This window comes from Haemorhous mexicanus, chromosome 4, assembly GCF_027477595.1.
Source record: "Haemorhous mexicanus isolate bHaeMex1 chromosome 4, bHaeMex1.pri, whole genome shotgun sequence".
NCBI classification, from domain to species: Eukaryota; Metazoa; Chordata; class Aves; order Passeriformes; family Fringillidae; genus Haemorhous; species Haemorhous mexicanus.
Window position 1 is genome coordinate 73,608,026 of NC_082344.1, and position 17,060 is coordinate 73,625,085.

Consider the following 17,060-nt stretch of genomic DNA (forward strand, 5'->3'; position numbering starts at 1 on the left):
GAAGAAATATCCAGAATAAAATGTATTGCTGTTACTGACATTCATGATCTTGAAATCTATGGCCTTTAAAAGACTGAAATTTAATGGGTATAAGTGTTGAACTTGGAGAAAATGTAGTGCAAACCAAAAGGGCAAGTAATGCTACTGTTAGCAATATACTACAAGCACAAGACATCTTCCTATTTCCCCTCTGTGCAAGTGAGATCTAATTCAAAGTGATCTTTCAGATTCACTCTCTTCATGTTTTCAAGTGTGGTGAATTTCACACTCTCATTTCCTTCCCCAAACAGCTGCATTTTGCGTTAGGGTGAAGAAGTGGGGTTAACTTTTTCTGTTTGCTGCCATTTCAAGCATTTTCATGCTTTTCACCACTGCACCATTGCTTTGTCTCAGCTGATCCCCTGGAGATGCAGCCCATATAAAATAGGGTCTCCCTTTTAGACACAAAGCTACAAAAAAAATTATATTGAATTTGACTTAAAGGACTACTCTTAGCAAGGCCTTCTAAATACACCAGAATGACTCTAATTTTTGTGCACAAGTAACAGGACCTTGATATTTAAAACCTTGTTTCCAAGACAACAGAGTCTGAGACTTCATTTCTCTGAGCTGGAAGACAGAAAGATTGATTCTGTCTTGCAGACACCTGGATTTATGGTTACACAAAGGTGGGAATCACAGATCTGAGGCTGGAGACAGCTTCCAAACAGAGCTGACAGCCACCACTGGCAGAGGAAGCTCGAGTAATATTCAAAAGTAATGGATTTTATGCACTGATTGATTTCAGCAGAAAAATGGACCATTTTCATAATTTTTAATCTGTTTTGTAGCACAAGCCATAGGAGTTCCCAAGATTTTTTTTTCAAATACAGTATCTCTACTACACAGAACATTCATCTAACTCAGAGAAAGTTTTCCAGTGAAGAAGAATCTTTCACAATCCCAGATAAATCACACAATAAATATATGCTTTCCTCTTTTGAGATGCATGTTTTATTTCTAATATGAATGTGGTGACTTTCAAATTCCAGGCATTGAAATATATATATATATATTTTTAATATCTCTTTGGCTGTTTGATTGAAGAGCTTGCTGTGAACAAAATATCTTCCATCTATGTCATTTTTATAATCTTTTGTGACTGCAGTATGAAAATGTGAATTATACAAGTATAAGTAATAAAATGGCATATATATGCAGATTTAGAAATGCTATTTGTTTCATATTTCACCAACTCAGATGTACTTGATGAAGATAGAAACCCCACTTTGTTATGCACTAAAAAATTGTAAGATGCAATTACAAGAGTTTCAGCACTGTGAACACCAAGTCAAGCTAATCTTGTAATGAGAGCAAAGACTGAAGAGATTAAAAGATACTCCCCTGTTTTTTACAATGAATATTCCCTCTAATTCTAGAAGACAAGGAGGAAAAACCCCCAGACTTTACAAGGTGCTTTTAAACCCACCTCCACGCTATTCTGTACATTTGTTTTGGTCCCACTGCAGCCTGAGTGACTCAGCTGCAAGCAGCACCTGAGAGCCTCAATCAGAGACCCTCTCTCACTGCAGGTGTTCAGCTGTTTGGTGATTTACAGTAAAATCTAACACTTCAGATTCAATCTGAGGAGCAGCAGGCACTCAATGGAAACACTGGACCCCACGACACCCTTTGGAGATAGGATGTTCCAAAAGATGATGGGATTCTGCACCAAATCTGGTTTTACAGAGGACACAAAATGTTGCAGCACTTTGGATTTCACCCCCACCCCAGTGGCTGCCCCAGAGGTGACTAAACCTGACAAATCTGGCAGAGGAGAAGAGCATTAATACACCCAAACAGCTGGGGCTGAGGAGCCCACAGTCATTTTTGCTGAGGTCTTCTCCCAAGGAGAAGAAAAATCCCTTAATGACATAATAGAATAGAAATGGAGTTAATAATAAAATGAAATGTCCTGAATTGGAAGGAGCTCACAAGGACCATCAAAGTCCAGCTGCTGGTCCTGCACAAGACATCCCTAAGAGTCACAACTTGTTCCTGAGAGCATTATCCAAATGCTTCCTGAATTCTGCCAGGCTTGGTGTGAGAGACTGGAATGGTTAATGGCTTAAACACTCTTAAAAAAGGACTTGGCCATTATGGCAAAATTGTATGAAGAAGCTGTGAGCACTGAAGCACATGTGCCTGCTGAGGGGAACTGGGCTATGAGTTAAGCCACCTGATGTTTTCTGCTTAATCTGTCAGTCACTCTTTTTCTCTCCCACCCTGCCCCTCTTTTTCTTCCTCTCTCTCTCTCTCTACCTCACACTACTGTTAAATACAATCCAAATTATCAGCTTCAGCATATGGTCACATTTACACCTTAACACAGGCAGAGGCATCTCTCTAACAACTTTAATAACCAGATCTTAACACTTGGTGCTGTGATCACTGCCCTGGGGCCCCTATTCCAGTGCCCAACCACCCTCTGGGTGAAGGACCTTCTCCTGAAATCCAACCTAAACCTCCCCTGACACAGCTCCAGCCATTCCCTCGTGTCCTAAGATGCTCCCAGAGAGCATCTCCAGGCATCCCCCCAAAGAATCAAGTTTACAGATGTTTAAAGTCTACTCTGTAACATGACTTAAAACATGGCAAGAGGGAACACCTGGACATTGGCTCCAACAGTGCACTCCTGATTCAAACTAATGTAACACTCAGTTGATGTAGATGCCTCTAAATAAGAGGTTGTTAATGACAAAGGCCATGTTTAAAACCAGTAAATATCAGTAAATTGGCCTTGGAGATTTAGAAGAATGAGAAAAGTTGCCATAGTGAGTCCTTCTGAGTGTGGAGAGGGTTTCTGGCCAATAACTGAGGGAATTTCATAAGCAGCTATGAAAACACAAAGTGCAATTGCATCCCTACACAGTAATAGGAAAGGGGTTGGAATGAAGTTATTATTTTCTATTTTATTTCTAGGTTCTACAATTATACTCTTAAATTCATTTCTACTACTTCTTAACTTGTGGAAGAGATCTTTTTCTTCTGTATAAATAATAATAGTCCAAAATGAAAAAAAAATTCTCCTTTATCCTCCAGAGGGACAACAAATTCTCCCCTTTTGAGGGGAAAAAGAGAAGAACAGAGACTACCCACCCTTTCTTTCAGCCTACTAAAAGTAATAATACCAAGCAAAATTAATTTTAAAAGTGGCTTTATTTACTCTCTGGAATGAGGGAACTCAGATAAATTCAATCTTTCATGGCTTGCACATGAACAATCACTGCCTGAAAATAATTGTGTCAGATGCTCTAAAAAGTTTGCAAGATTGGATTTTTTTTCCTTTTTTGCAATTCTGAAAAAGTTTTACCACCTGAATTAAAGGGTGTATAATATTTGACAGATTATTAGGTGAAAATATTCTGAAGGCTTTTATAGCCTCACCCTTTAATTATACATCCCATTTCAGTGTGAGATGTTCAGATGGAAATGTTAAAGAGTATCTCAAAGTGAAACTAATTTTGTTTTCTACAGCAAATAAGGTTCTGATTCAGCAAACTCTGGTCTGTGTAAGCTTATATATGTGGAGTTTTCCAGTTAACTCACATGGATAATGAGTTCATTTATGTGCTTTAGTTCTCTGCCTGGGTAAGGAGTATTACATTGAGCTCCATAAATAAGTTAATTGTCTGAAGGCAAAAATAAATCTTCCTAATCTGGGCAAACAGAATTCATTAACTCCTATCATACAACAGGTGGAAAGTTGTAGTGATATAATGACAAAAGTAACTTGGGATTTTCCTAAAGAGACTGAGAGGCCTGAATGCTGATCAGCTCTCCAGGTACACAGAACAGTCAGGCAGAGACAAAGGAAGGGATCAGGCCTTCAAAATGCAGAATTTAGGCTTAAAAACATCTCACCAGGATGGACATCTCATGGCAAACTCTTGGGGATAACTCTGATGTGTAGGGGGTTGCTGGAAGATGAAACTCTGTGTAGGGAATGGGAAAAGCTGGGTTTGTAGGAGATCCCACTAATGATTGAGTCTGTGCCACAATCACAGTTTGAAATGACTGGAAAAGAATAAAGTGTGCTAAGCAGTTGTTCTTGTCATAAGAAAATTTGGAAACTGGTGTTACTGACAAAGGAATTGGAAAATCAAAGGGAAAACAGAGAACCTTCACTATGCAGATCTTTCATTTCCCAGAATCACAGAATTCCAGAATGGTTTGGGCTGGAAGGGACCTTAAAGCCCATCCAGTCCCACCCCTGCCATGGCAGGGACACCTTCCATGATCCCAGGGTGCTCCAAGCCCCATCCAGCCTGGCCTTGGACACTTCCAGGATCCAGGGGCAGCCACAGCTTCTCTGGGCACCCTGTGCCAGGGCCTCACCTCCCTCACAGGAAAGTAATTCAAGTAAAGATTTCCCTCCCCTTCCCTGCCAATCCTCTAACACTGCACACCCAGAGAACAGGATGGCTTTGTCCCCACCACAAGCCAGGACTATAATTCAGACCACCTGGGATGAGCACTGGGTATGAGAATGGAATTTATGTTTGGCAGTTATAAAATTAAGCCTGTCAAAAGCTTTTTCTGTAAATGTTAATACAGAGTGGCAGATGACTGAAATGGAGCTATTTTGGAGTGTTCCAACTGCCTGAAGTCTTACATCAGTGCCACAACACACTCACAACCACAAGTGCACACTACCTGTTTGCTCAAAGGGATCAGTTGATGTTCCAGCCCTGCTATTTGCCTAAAAAAGTTTCCTCTGTGATTTTCTCCACAGCTTTACTTGTACATGGCTTTCCTTAGGGCAGATTCAAGGTAATTTGGGTTTCAAGTAACAGTTTCAGTTGCTGAAGAGATGTCCAAACCAGGTTTGGTTTGCTGTTTTCCTTTTTTAAATCTTTGTCTGCTGACTAAAGTGGAAAGCAACACACACCTACTATCACAATAATGATGGTGTTCTGTGGTGTCTTTTATTTGTTTATTTATTTTATTAAAAGATGTCTAAACAAATTGGATCAACTGGTTAGTCAACACTGAAATGACACTTTTTTTACCTCGGCAAACATTCAAAACCATCCCTGGAGCAGCTCACTGGAGCAGCAAGATAATTTATTCATTTAGATTTTAACCAGACCTACCTCACATCCCAGGCAGCACACATACATTAGGAAAAAACCCTAAATAAACAAAAAATCTACACAAACTTTGAAGAGCTTGGCAAATTAATGCTATTACTATGGAAACAGTAATGGAGTTTGTATCTATTGGCAGTTGTGATCAAATCTTCTAGCTGATTAACATACTAATTGTGATTCATCCACTAAATAACCTCTTTATTTACTAATTCTTTTGTTGTTGTGGATACTTCTGCTTCATGCATGTTTCAATGTCAAGCTTTTCTGCCTTATTACAACACGAGGAGCTTTTGCATTCCTCTTACCCATGAGACCTCCCTGTAAAGCCCAACTATGGGGTTCAGCTGCCCGTCTCTGCTCCCACACACACTTAGGATGGTTCTTTGCACGCTGGGCCTCAGAGGATGAGTCTGGACTCTGGGGTTTTGGGTCTTCAGAATTGTTTATTATTTCTTATCTACAAAGCTCCTTCTCTGCCCCACCTGGATCTGATCAGCAAGGCAGCCAAAGGCACTCTGAGCGCCCACGAGGCCGTCACGTCTTTTTATAGTAAAAACTCTGTACATCATATTTACCTTTCATTCCCAACACCTATCACCCTCACTACCATGTGCACCTTCACCACAGACCAATCTACAAGTGCCAACATCACCACAGAAGATGGATGACAGGAAGAAGGAAGAACCTTGTGACACGCCCTGATTCCTCCATCTTGTCTCCATAACCCCCCTGTACCAAAACCCCAAAATCTGTGCTTTACCCTGTAATTATATCTTCCCTTCACCATTCACACCTGAGTGATTCTCACAGGTTTCATCTCCTCATACACAGGTGGCACATCCCTAGATGGATCAAAATCAAGCCACCAACTGCTTCTGGCAACATTCCAAGACTCCCGAGCCCCCCGAGGGTTCTCTCGGTAGCTCTGGACATCAGGAGTGATGTGCTGAGTTCCCACACCCAGCTTTCACTGCCCAGGTGCTTCACATACCCTGATCATCAGAACAGCTTTCCTGATGTCCCGGACTCCGTCGTAGACGAGGCGCGAGGCGTCGATGAACTCGTTCTCCTCGAAGGGCTGGGGCACGTTGGCACTCAGGGCTTCGATGGCCACCTCCACTTGCTCAGCAAAACGTGGCATCACTGGGTTGAACACAAGGAGAGGCAGCAGGGTTAGATTTGTGTTCTCTCCTGAACACTTTTCTGCTGCTCTGGAGCATGGGTAGTTTCCAGGAGGCACGGCACACGCTGTCCTGGAAATTCCCAGGCACGGGGAGGCTCAGGGATGGGTTTGTGCCCACCCTGCAGGTGGACAGCTCTGGCACTGTATCTGACAGCATGGAAATAACCATCCCTACATTCTCTCATCCTGTTGTGCAACAAAGAATAGAAAACTTCCTTCAAAAACTATTATTTACTAACTTTAAAAGGCTGCAAGATACCTGAGCAGGCAGTAAAGTTCATTTAAGAGCTTTACAACCTGTAAAGAGCACAGCAAATACTTGTACCAAGTGATCAAAGCAAACTGCAGCCATTGTGCCTGCTAATTTACTTAACTTACATCTAGCTCATACTAAATATTAATAATTTTATAAGGGACAAAATGCAAAAACAAGGATATACTTTTGTGAAGACACCAAAATGAATCTTCTGTTTCTTCATTATCACCATGTTTATAACACAAGACATAGCCATGGATATTGGCTAAAAATATTATAAACTGTGGTATGAACTTATTTATTATACTATCTAAAGCTATTATTTACTTTTCTAAATGGTTTCAGTGCATTACTTGAAGAAGCAAGAGACTTTTCTTCAAATTTCATAGAGGATTCCTTTGAAGGTATAATCACTTTCTGCATGTTGTATTTGCAGGAAAATAACTCTTCCCCAAATCAGTCCTCTAACAACTGAAACCCAAATCCTAGGAACATGAACATCAGGTCCCACTGATTATACTGCACAAGTACATTCCTTGTTTCCTCCTCTTCATAACTTTAACATTAATATTGGAGGACTGTGCTCATGGAGGACAAACATAATCAATGTTCCATTAGAAACCTAGATAAAAAGATGCAGTTGGATTAATTCTTAAGAATTTAAGGAACTAGGGTCAAGTATAAGATTTGTAGATAGCCATCTTTTCATCATGTTCACATCACTTTTATCCTAGCATTTAGGCATCCAGATCATGTATCGCTGACTTTACTCTTTTGGCAATATAATAGAAGAACAGGAAATAAGGATTCCCACAACAGTTATTTCCTTTTTTTTGTTGTTAAAATATTACCTTTTTTGCCCATCTTTTCCCTAAACCCTCTTTTTAATACACTTTTAGGTAACCTGAACCCAGCTGATGAATACCAAGGGGAATTTCCAGTATTTTTTTCATCAAGAGCAGTGACGTTCTTTCCCAGGAACTTCTACTGTGATAGGAAACCACATTTTCTTCTTGACATAACGTTCTTAAATTTATTTTACAGTACCTGCCTTAAAGTAAAACCACAAAACCCCATGCTTTCAGAATAGTTTACATTTTGAAGAAGTGGCAGCAACCATGAGCTCAAACTTCCTGTCTGTGGCATTTAAATATTACACATTGGATGCAAATGAGGAAACCTTCAAAGGGATATAGGGATTCAAATTTAGCTCATACATCACTATATATATGTGTATTATATATATATATATATATATATATATATATATATATATATATATATATATTCACATAGACAGATGAAAGAACAGATTTGTAATTCCCGTGCAGATAATGTTCAGTAAGTTCCTGGGATACACTGGAGAAACAGGAAAAAGTGACAGCAACAATAGACTTTAAAAAAGTAAACATTAACAAAACATTGCCAGGCAGAGGAGAAACATTTACATTAGAAAAGGAGTCTAAGAGAGATGAAAGTTTTGGAAAGCGTATTGAATAAATGCATATATCAAATTACCTTAATTAATAGAACACTTGAAATTGTAGCAGGAGACTAATATGATTGCATAAGGAAGTCTCAAGCCTGAATATCAAAAAGCAATCATTAAAAATACAATTTAAACAAGTCAACCTAACGAATAAAAGAGACATTATTCTGAGTTGTTGGGATAAAAAAAGTAACACTAGAGATGCAATAATGAAAACAAAAAAAAAAAAGGAGGCAAAGAACCCTAATATTTAGGGTTAAATTTAATTTACCCTAAAATTTCGGTTTATAATTTCTTAACTAGCAGAGGTGTTCAGGTTTTTGATATAATTAATAATAGGTGCAACAGGCCTGAATTAGAAATGGGCAGTTTGAAGAACATCTACATAAGCTTAGGGAAATTTATCTTTTACATATGTGTTCAAGTTAACAGGGTATAGTAAAATTCACCCTGCAGTTCTTAAGAAAAAAATCAAAGTAATTTCTGAACCATTTGTGGAGAACTCAAGAAAAAAATTAATGGTGAAAATTCCAGAGATTTGGGAAAAAAACCAAAAAATTAAGCATTGGTCTATTTTAGATAAAGGTATATAATCCTTATATAAAGGTTCTTGTAAAGGTAGAGAAGAAAAGAAGGAAGATTTAAACGATATTCAACAGAGTTTCAGTACCCAGAAATAAAATTAAACTTGACATGGAGCAATTAACATTTAATTATCTCTAAATGATCAACAGATGCTGGACAGGCAACAGATTTGTGGCAATAAGTTGCACCAAGCTTTTAGAATATCTCCCTTGACAGGGCAGTGATGGGGGGAAGCAGATATGACACAGCTGGATTTGTCATGGCCACATGTGACATTCTTAGAGCAAAACAAGGGAAATTTCAATGAAATGGTTGGAAGGTGGAAAGTTACACTTTATTCATATTCCTGAACATGAGGTATTCATTCCTGACCACTTTTATTACCTCCACTGGGCATGCAAGCATCTCTGATCTGTTCTCATTTTGCAGACCTGGCTCTAATTTAGTCCCTAATTTAAAATATGACACATAAACATTATCTGCTGTTTCAAAATGGGAATAGATATGGAACTACTTTATGATTGCTTGCTTGCCAATTGTATTTTTACATCAGGCTCATTTTTGATTGGGCAAACAAGGAAAAAACACCTTTAATAGGGGGCTTTTATTGCTTCTCTAAGCATATGTTGTCATTTAATGCAGGAAGTTTTTGAAAATTGAGAAATGTATTATTCTCCAGTTAAGGTTATTGAGCTCCATGAAAAAAACCAAAACCTCCAGTCTTTCTTCTCTATTATTTACCACACAAAGAAGGATATTCCTGTGCCAAAGGTGAAAGAACCACAAGTAAAATTCAGGCAAAGGCATGCAATTTGAATCTGGAGTTAAAACTTGCAATGTATCAGACAGAGAATGATTCATTTATTATGCACAGAGAAATTGGCTATAAATTTTAGATTCAGAAGGAAATCAATACTTCTGGGGAAAAATTAAACATTAGTTTCTTAGTTTGAGCTGTGGCCTTGAAAAGAGTCACACATATGCTCAGACTGAAAAATGTGGTCCATTAAAACCCCTCAGCCCAACTACATGAATTAATTAGGCACCTGCATAAATGTTGACAGAATCAGGTCCCAAGTTAATAGCAACACTTCTAATCCACTGACTTTGTCATTCCAACAAAACAAAGATTTGAAAGCCTTTCTGTGGATGAGTTTCCAATGGCACTGAAAGCAAGACCAATGCCAAGAAAATCTAGGTTGAACGGCTGCTGGAGAAAAAATTGGAATCAGAAAAGTTAAAATTACTTCCATTTTATCAATTGATTAATTCTTTTGAATTATACTTTTTTTTTCTTTTTGGCTGATGCATAATAGAAATCCAGCATATCACCATGTGTGAATCTGTGCCTTGAACAAACTTCATTTTTTTGTGAACCCCTCTGTTCCACACAGAAAATATTTTCTCTAAAGCTCTTGTTTTTCTCTCAGCCACCCATATCTCCTACATATTAAAGTTATCAAGTTATTACCTGTTTCCTAAAAATATATTTCCTGCTGACTTTTTCTCCTATGGCAATCAGTTTGTACTGCAATTTTTGTACTAAGAAACATCACTGCAAATTTTGTTTAGTGATATGGGAACAATGAGGTCCCTGATAGACAGAGAAACGCTAAGTTACATAATAAAATTATTGAGATAGAAATTAAAAAATGTTTGGGCGTTCTTGTTCGTAGCATTAGAACAAAAAGTTTCATTAATATGCAAGATTAAATGAATGCCTTGCTGATTTATTGTACTTTTATGGCCTTATTATTTAGGAACTTGAATTCCTCAGAATCTTAAGTAGATGTGAATGTTCAGAAATGTGGAAAGGGATAATTAAGACACAAAAAAACCCAATAAAGGTCAAGGACCATTCAGGTGCACAGTTTCTAATTCTTAGTAGCATCAATGGGAGTGAGGAAATTTGTCTGGTTTTGTCCCACATCATACAACTGAAAGTTTTAAATCTTTCCTTATACCAGGCAGAGAACAGCAGATGCATCCATCAAAAAATTAAGCACACCTATCCTACTTTAAACACTCAGGTTCAGCTGGATAAAATTCTGATTTTCCTCTGCCACTGAACAGAGAGGGAGGTGTTTGGCTTAGACCAGATTTCTGCTTTAGACAACCAAGTTTGGGCATAAATCACCAAATGCTGGCACACTTTTGGCTCTGAATCAGGCTGAGCTCAACGTGGCTCCTTTCCATTGCCCACTGGAACTGAAGGGTTCCCAGGGGTATAATCTAATTTTTCTGGCCAGAAGACCATTTTTGAAAAGCACCAGCAGAGCTATATCTTAGAGATTCATTTTGAAAAGATGAGCATCTACTTGAGATTTTTAGAATCCAGGGATTTGGATCCAAGGGAAGCACCCTTCCCAAGGACCAGGGGCTGTTCCCTAGAGCCAGACTGTCCTCAGACAAATCAGATATTTGAGCAGCAGAGAAGTGACTGCTCTCCTGTGCCCACTGCACCAGCTGTGCCCTCTGGCTGGCCCTCAGACCTCTGCACTTGTTTAAGCATTTCTATCCATCCTTAAGAAAACTGATTTCCCTATGCCATGTTGATAGGGACACATCATTTAAGGTGCCAATCACATTCTCTATGTAGTCCTTAAATGGCTATAAAAATCTGTTCAGCTGTGGGGAAGATTATTCAAGGATGACATGGCAGTCTAAAGATTTGGACTGTACTGCTAGAAGTTTCAGGGTTCCTGAAAATATCTGTGCTTCTCCTAAACATCATACTTGTTTGTGTCACATAAATCAAGAAAATTATCTAGAATGGCAGGCAGGAGTTTAAACTTAAAGTTATCAAGGGAGACTAAAAATAAAAAAACTATGAATGATCCATTACACTCAAAAAAACCCCCATGCTCTCAGAAAAAAAGCTCAGCCATTATCCAGATTTAGGAGGTTTTAGTATTAAACATTAACAAAGTTACAGCTTAAAAATTTCAGGGCACTGGATGAAATTTCTTCTGTTAGTTTTGTGTTTGTGTGTCTTGTTTTTTGCTTTCTTTTTGTTTTGTTTTAGTTTGTTAATTTACTTAACGGAAGAAAGAATGCAGTCTACTGGGAAATTCAAGTATTTAAACCAGGTATTTAAAAGATCATTCCTAAGGGATATCTGACATCTTCTGTCAGAGACAGCACAGTTTCTCTGTTTCATTTGACAGATGAATAAGGAATGAAATATGATACCTTATTTAGCTCAAAGTGTTTGTCAAAGTCTGTTTCTATAAGAACTGTACATTCCTTATCAGAGGATTCTAAATACTTCACAGAATGTTTTTAAGTCCTGGTCTCATATAATTCACATTTCAGTCATGACTATTATATTGATAATTGAAAAGAAAAAGTTTTATACTGAAACATTACATAACATATCTTAGAATCACAGAAATGTTTGGGTTGGAAAAGATCCCTCAGATCATGGAGTCCAACCCCTAACCCCAGCCCTGCCAAGGCCACCACTGACCCATGTTCCCAAGTGCCACATCCACACAGCTTTTAAATCCCTCCAGGGATGGGGACTCCAAACTGCCCTGGGCAGCTGTGCCAGTCCTGGACAAGCCTTTGGGTGAAGAAAACTTTCCCTGATATCCAATCTACACTTGCTGTGGTACAGCTTGAGGCCATTTCTCCTTGTGCTGTCCCTGTTCCCTGGGAGCAGAGCCCGACCCCCCCGGCTGTCCCCTCCTGGCAGGAGTTGTGCAGAGCCACAAGGTCCCCCCTGAGCCTCCTTTGCTCCAGGCTGAGCCCCTTCCCAGCTCCCTCAGCCCCTCCTGGGGCTCCAGACCCTTCCCCAGCTTTGTTTTGGGTATCAAACCCAGTGTGTCTCACACTGGTGAAATGGTTAAAAGTCAGCTGTAAAATAATGAATAATGAATAGTGAATATCCACACCCTGTAGGAGTTTGCAGTGAACACAAGACTTTCAGGAAGAATCAGCCTTCCCTGCCAAACACTGATCTAACCACAGCCCGTAAAAACAAAATTCTCAGGCTTCCTTGAATTTATGGCCAAGTCCTGACCCTCTGGCCCCCCTGTGCTAAGCATTCTGGCACTTCCCAGAAGGCTCCAACTTTATCTGTGGGTTTATGCAACCCAGCAGATTGATGTGGGAGTGGAAGAAATGGATTTGCTCACGTGCAGCCAAGGTGAGGTGGACATTATAGAAATCAATGGCACGTCTGGAGCTATGGTACCAAGTGCTGGGAGACAGGGACACACAAACTGGAGGGAAAAACTCATCTTCAAACATTGTCCTGACTGAACTGCCACTGACAGAAAGACAAATGTCAGGGCAGAAGCCAGGTAAGTGCTGTTTGCATCCTGGCCAGCACAGGAGGCCACTAATTAAGGACAGGTCCATCCCAAAGTGGACAGAGGAGGATGACAAATGTCATTTGTGTCTCACCAGTTTCAGCTGTCTCACTCTCCTGTGCAAGACTCCACCAAAATATTGAGCACCCCCAAAATATTATTCCTGCCAAACAGAGCACCCTTCAGGGCAATATTTGAAATGAAAGCAAGCTCTTCAGAAAACTCCCTCAAGAAAGCAGTCTCATGCTGTTGGACACCAAGTAGGTTATGTAAAAAGCAAACCCCCCTCCCTGGCTCTGCTAGAAGTTGTGTGTATCAATATGTAGGTGTGTGTAGGCAAGGGGATGCAAGGAATACCAGGGCTTTTATTTTAAAACATTATTGTACAATTCACACTTGTGTTCACAAAACATTCTGTTGGGGTTGGTGGATTGATATTGACTCCATTCCTCTGCCTATATTTTCTAGACCTGGTAAATTGCTTCCTACTTCCAACACCACCCTCCTAATTTACAAAAAAAAAGGCTTTTAAGAGCACGAAATATTTTTGAGAACAGGTTTGAACAGTGACTAAATAATACTGGTTTATAAAAATGGGCATTTCTATTATATTAACCCACTATTCATTATACAAGGCATCTGGAACATCCAAAATAGATTACTCTGGCATCTTTTAAACTCTCACTGAGTTAATTCACAGCTAAATCTTGAATTCTCTTTGATTATGTAATCCTTATCTTGACCTTCTTCCATTTCTGGAAGACCTTTAGGTTTTGGAGAACAAGTGGAAATATCTCCTTGGGGAATTCAGTGAATATCCTCCTATAAGCACAGCCCAGCATCTTCACCACTGATGTGAGGCTGTTGAGCATGGAGAAAATATGATTTCTCAGCTGCCCACTACAATGTCACAGTTCTTCTGAGACAATGAATTCACTCAGAACCTTTCTGTCCATGCAGATAATATAGATTTAATTGTTCCATTTACCTAGAGAAATAAAATAAAAATATCTTTTAGTCTTGTCTTTCTCTCCCAACCAGCATTTTCCTTTTGGCAAACTTTGCTGCTGCCTGTTCACCTGTTAATGAATGCACTGTACACCAACCACGGTGCTGGCCCTGAAGTGACACAAGATTTCCCTTTCTGCTTGCTGAGAAATGATCACTTGTGCTTTGCCTTGTCACCAGCTCTTAATCCATCAAAGGCTTTAACACTCACCCCATGGTTACCTGGCTGCCAAACAGCTGTGGGTGCAGCATGTTAGGAAAAGCCCTTGAAAGTTTAGATCAATTATGTTATATTCTCCTTTAGCACTCTATTCCATTTTTAAAAGTGGAGACAAAAAGAACTAGCATTTCAGCTTTGAGCTACAGTGGTGATTTATTCATCTCTTAAGTCTAATTTAATTGCTTTTTAATGCATTTTATATGGTTTCTTAGTCTATCCCTCTGTCTATTGATCAGAGTTTCTCCAGTTAAAAATTCTTTGGATCAAACCAACGATCTTGGGTGTTCTCTGGTCCTTTTGTAAAATACCTTTTCTTTAATAATGCATTACATTTTTCTTTAGTTGGTGGCACCTTGACCTTTGCATTTCAGTTTAGCAAAACTTTAAAGAGAATGCTACAGTACTTTGCAGAATAAAAGTCATAATTTGATCAAACTCCTGGATAAATGATTTCATGTACTCAGGATGATGGTACCCATAAGTTTTACTATAACTACCTGAACTCCCATAAAACATGAATTTAACATCATTTATTTTTTAAATAGGCCCCATTTCACATCTTTTAGCTCTCCCTCAGATTCAATATGGGGGTTTTTTTGATTACAGCTATGCTTAAATTCATCTTCTTGCTTCTACATTTTGTTTCCCTTCATATCACTGCTGAAAAATCCATCTTTCACACGTTTTAGTATTAGGTTTGATAACATCATTGAGCTGTCTTTTGCTAGTGATAAATATCTTTAAAGTTTGCCCTACTCACACTGATAAAACTCTCACAGGCTTACTGCTGAATTGCCAGTAGTGCTGATTTTCAACTTCAGTCCATTCTGATAAAGACAAAATAAAACAAAATTCTGTCAAAACAGAAGTCGGAATGACCTACTTAAAACCAGTGAGTTACAAAGTTACTGGGATATTTTTGAAACATGCTAAAAGCTGAAATTCCAATTTCTGGTGTGAATCAGACGATTTCAAATTTCCAGTGTCCTTCACAGGAGTAACCCAAGTAGTATGGTACTTGCTGTTCCAGGATGGTTTCAGACAGCCCAGTGCAAATGGAGAAAAAAAAAAAAAAAAATTGTTGGGAAGTTTTCACAGCCTTTCCCATGCAGTTCTGGTCCCACTTGTTCTGCCCTTATCCCTTTTCATTTCCCATTCACTTCCTTTCATCACAACCCTGCAATTTCTAATCCAGTTTTCCCAGTCTTAAATCCAACCTTCTTGACCTTTCAAGAATGCCATGCCTTTTTCTCCTTCCTGATCCTCAAAAATCTTGGATCTGGCCTCATTGCCTGTTCCTTGATTTCCTTCTTGAGACAATTATTTTTATTTCCTTAGAAGCACAGACTTCTTGCATTCAGTTTTTACATCTTTTGAAGGAACTGCTGAGTACACTTCAGCCTCCTCCTTGGTGAAGGCAATGGGAAAGTCTCAGGTGGCCTTAGTCACTCTGGGTACTGAGCAGGATGAGGGACCTCAATATTCAAACAGCAGTTCTGAGCAGAATTACATAATTATAACTCTGCTCTGTTTTCTCTTAATTCCTTCCCTGTCCTTTTGCCTTTATCCTTGCTTTTAACTTTTTCTTTCTTCTCTTTTCCTTTCCACCCTTCTCTCCTCCCCCCCCCCCCCCCCCCCCCCATGGACAACGTGTAACAGGATAATTTCACAGCTCTCTACAAATCTGAATATCAATATATCACTTAACAGAGGTACACTAAAATAACTCAACCAACCAAAAAAAAAAAAAACCACGAAGGAACAACCAAAATCCACCTCAAAGCCAACCAATCAACAAAAAAACCTGAACCTTGAAGCTCTAGATTACTCCAGCATGAGTAACATCCACTAAAAATCAGAGTTTGGTGTTTGTTTCCAGTGAGCCCCATTGACTTTGTGGTTTTATAGATTTAACCTCAGATTTATAAGAAAATCAGCAAGCAAGAGCTAAGTTTTTGGTGTGGTTTTAAACAGAAAATGAAAGTCCTCTATCTTAAAAGGACTTTAACCAGTCTGTCACTCCCTAAAACTGCTGCCAGAGAAAAGCATCCAGCCTCTATCAAATACTCAGCTTTAAAGGCAGTTTGTTAGACAGGCACAGGCAGCAAAGCACTGAAACACTAAAAACTCCACCCCACGTATTCCAAGGGCTGTAAATTAAAACAACAAACTAATAAACCTTGGAGGTGAGACTGCTTATTGAAGCAATGTTTGCAGTTTCCATTTCTCAGAAACTATCAACATCATTTTCATGAGAGATTAATTTCATACCCCCCTAAAAAAAAAAAAAAAAAAAACAAAAAAAAACCCCAAAAAAACCACAAAACCAAACCATTAGCAAGGTGCTTGTCTTTCTGTATCCAAATTTCTCCACTGTGGATCCAACCCAATACTCACAGATCACAGTGAAATCTCTGGAAGAAGAGGCTTAACAGATGTTTTCCTTTTCTGAGTGGACAATATTTAAAGCAAATAATAATTATAAGAGATAGGTAATCTGTTTATTTCTTTTCCATTATCATTTAACTAAATTTTTCCCAGCTTCCAAAAGCATGTCATTTAAAATTAAATTAGGGTCAATTAAAAAAAAAAAAAAACCAGAAAAAAAAAGAGGAAGGAATAAAGATGAAAAGAGTGAGTTGTTCATGATTGTGCTTCTCATAGAGATTTTGATGTGCACATGTGTGGCTGGAACCTGAATCCAAATCATTCCAAATCATTCACTGTGGTATTCACATGCCCTCTGAACAGAGTGAAGCTGTGAGAAAAAGCAGAGGAAAGAATGATCAAAACAATTCTTGTCTCATTTGCTGCTCCTGTGCTAGTGCTCATGTGGAATGTGTTCTGGAGACTGTTTACCCAAGGATTGCT

General features: G+C 38.9%; 1 protein-coding gene across 4 annotated transcripts in view; it reads right to left on the reverse strand.

Moving 5' to 3' along the window:
• Positions 1 to 17,060, reverse strand: part of CTNNA2 (catenin alpha 2) — a 469,832-nt gene that overhangs the window by 40,221 nt on the left and 412,551 nt on the right. For all 4 annotated transcript variants that reach the window (XM_059845428.1, XM_059845429.1, XM_059845432.1 and 1 more), the window contains one exon: positions 6,124 to 6,275. In XM_059845428.1, coding sequence (XP_059701411.1) covers positions 6,124 to 6,275 — 152 coding nt within the window. The remainder of the gene's footprint in view (positions 1 to 6,123; positions 6,276 to 17,060) is intronic.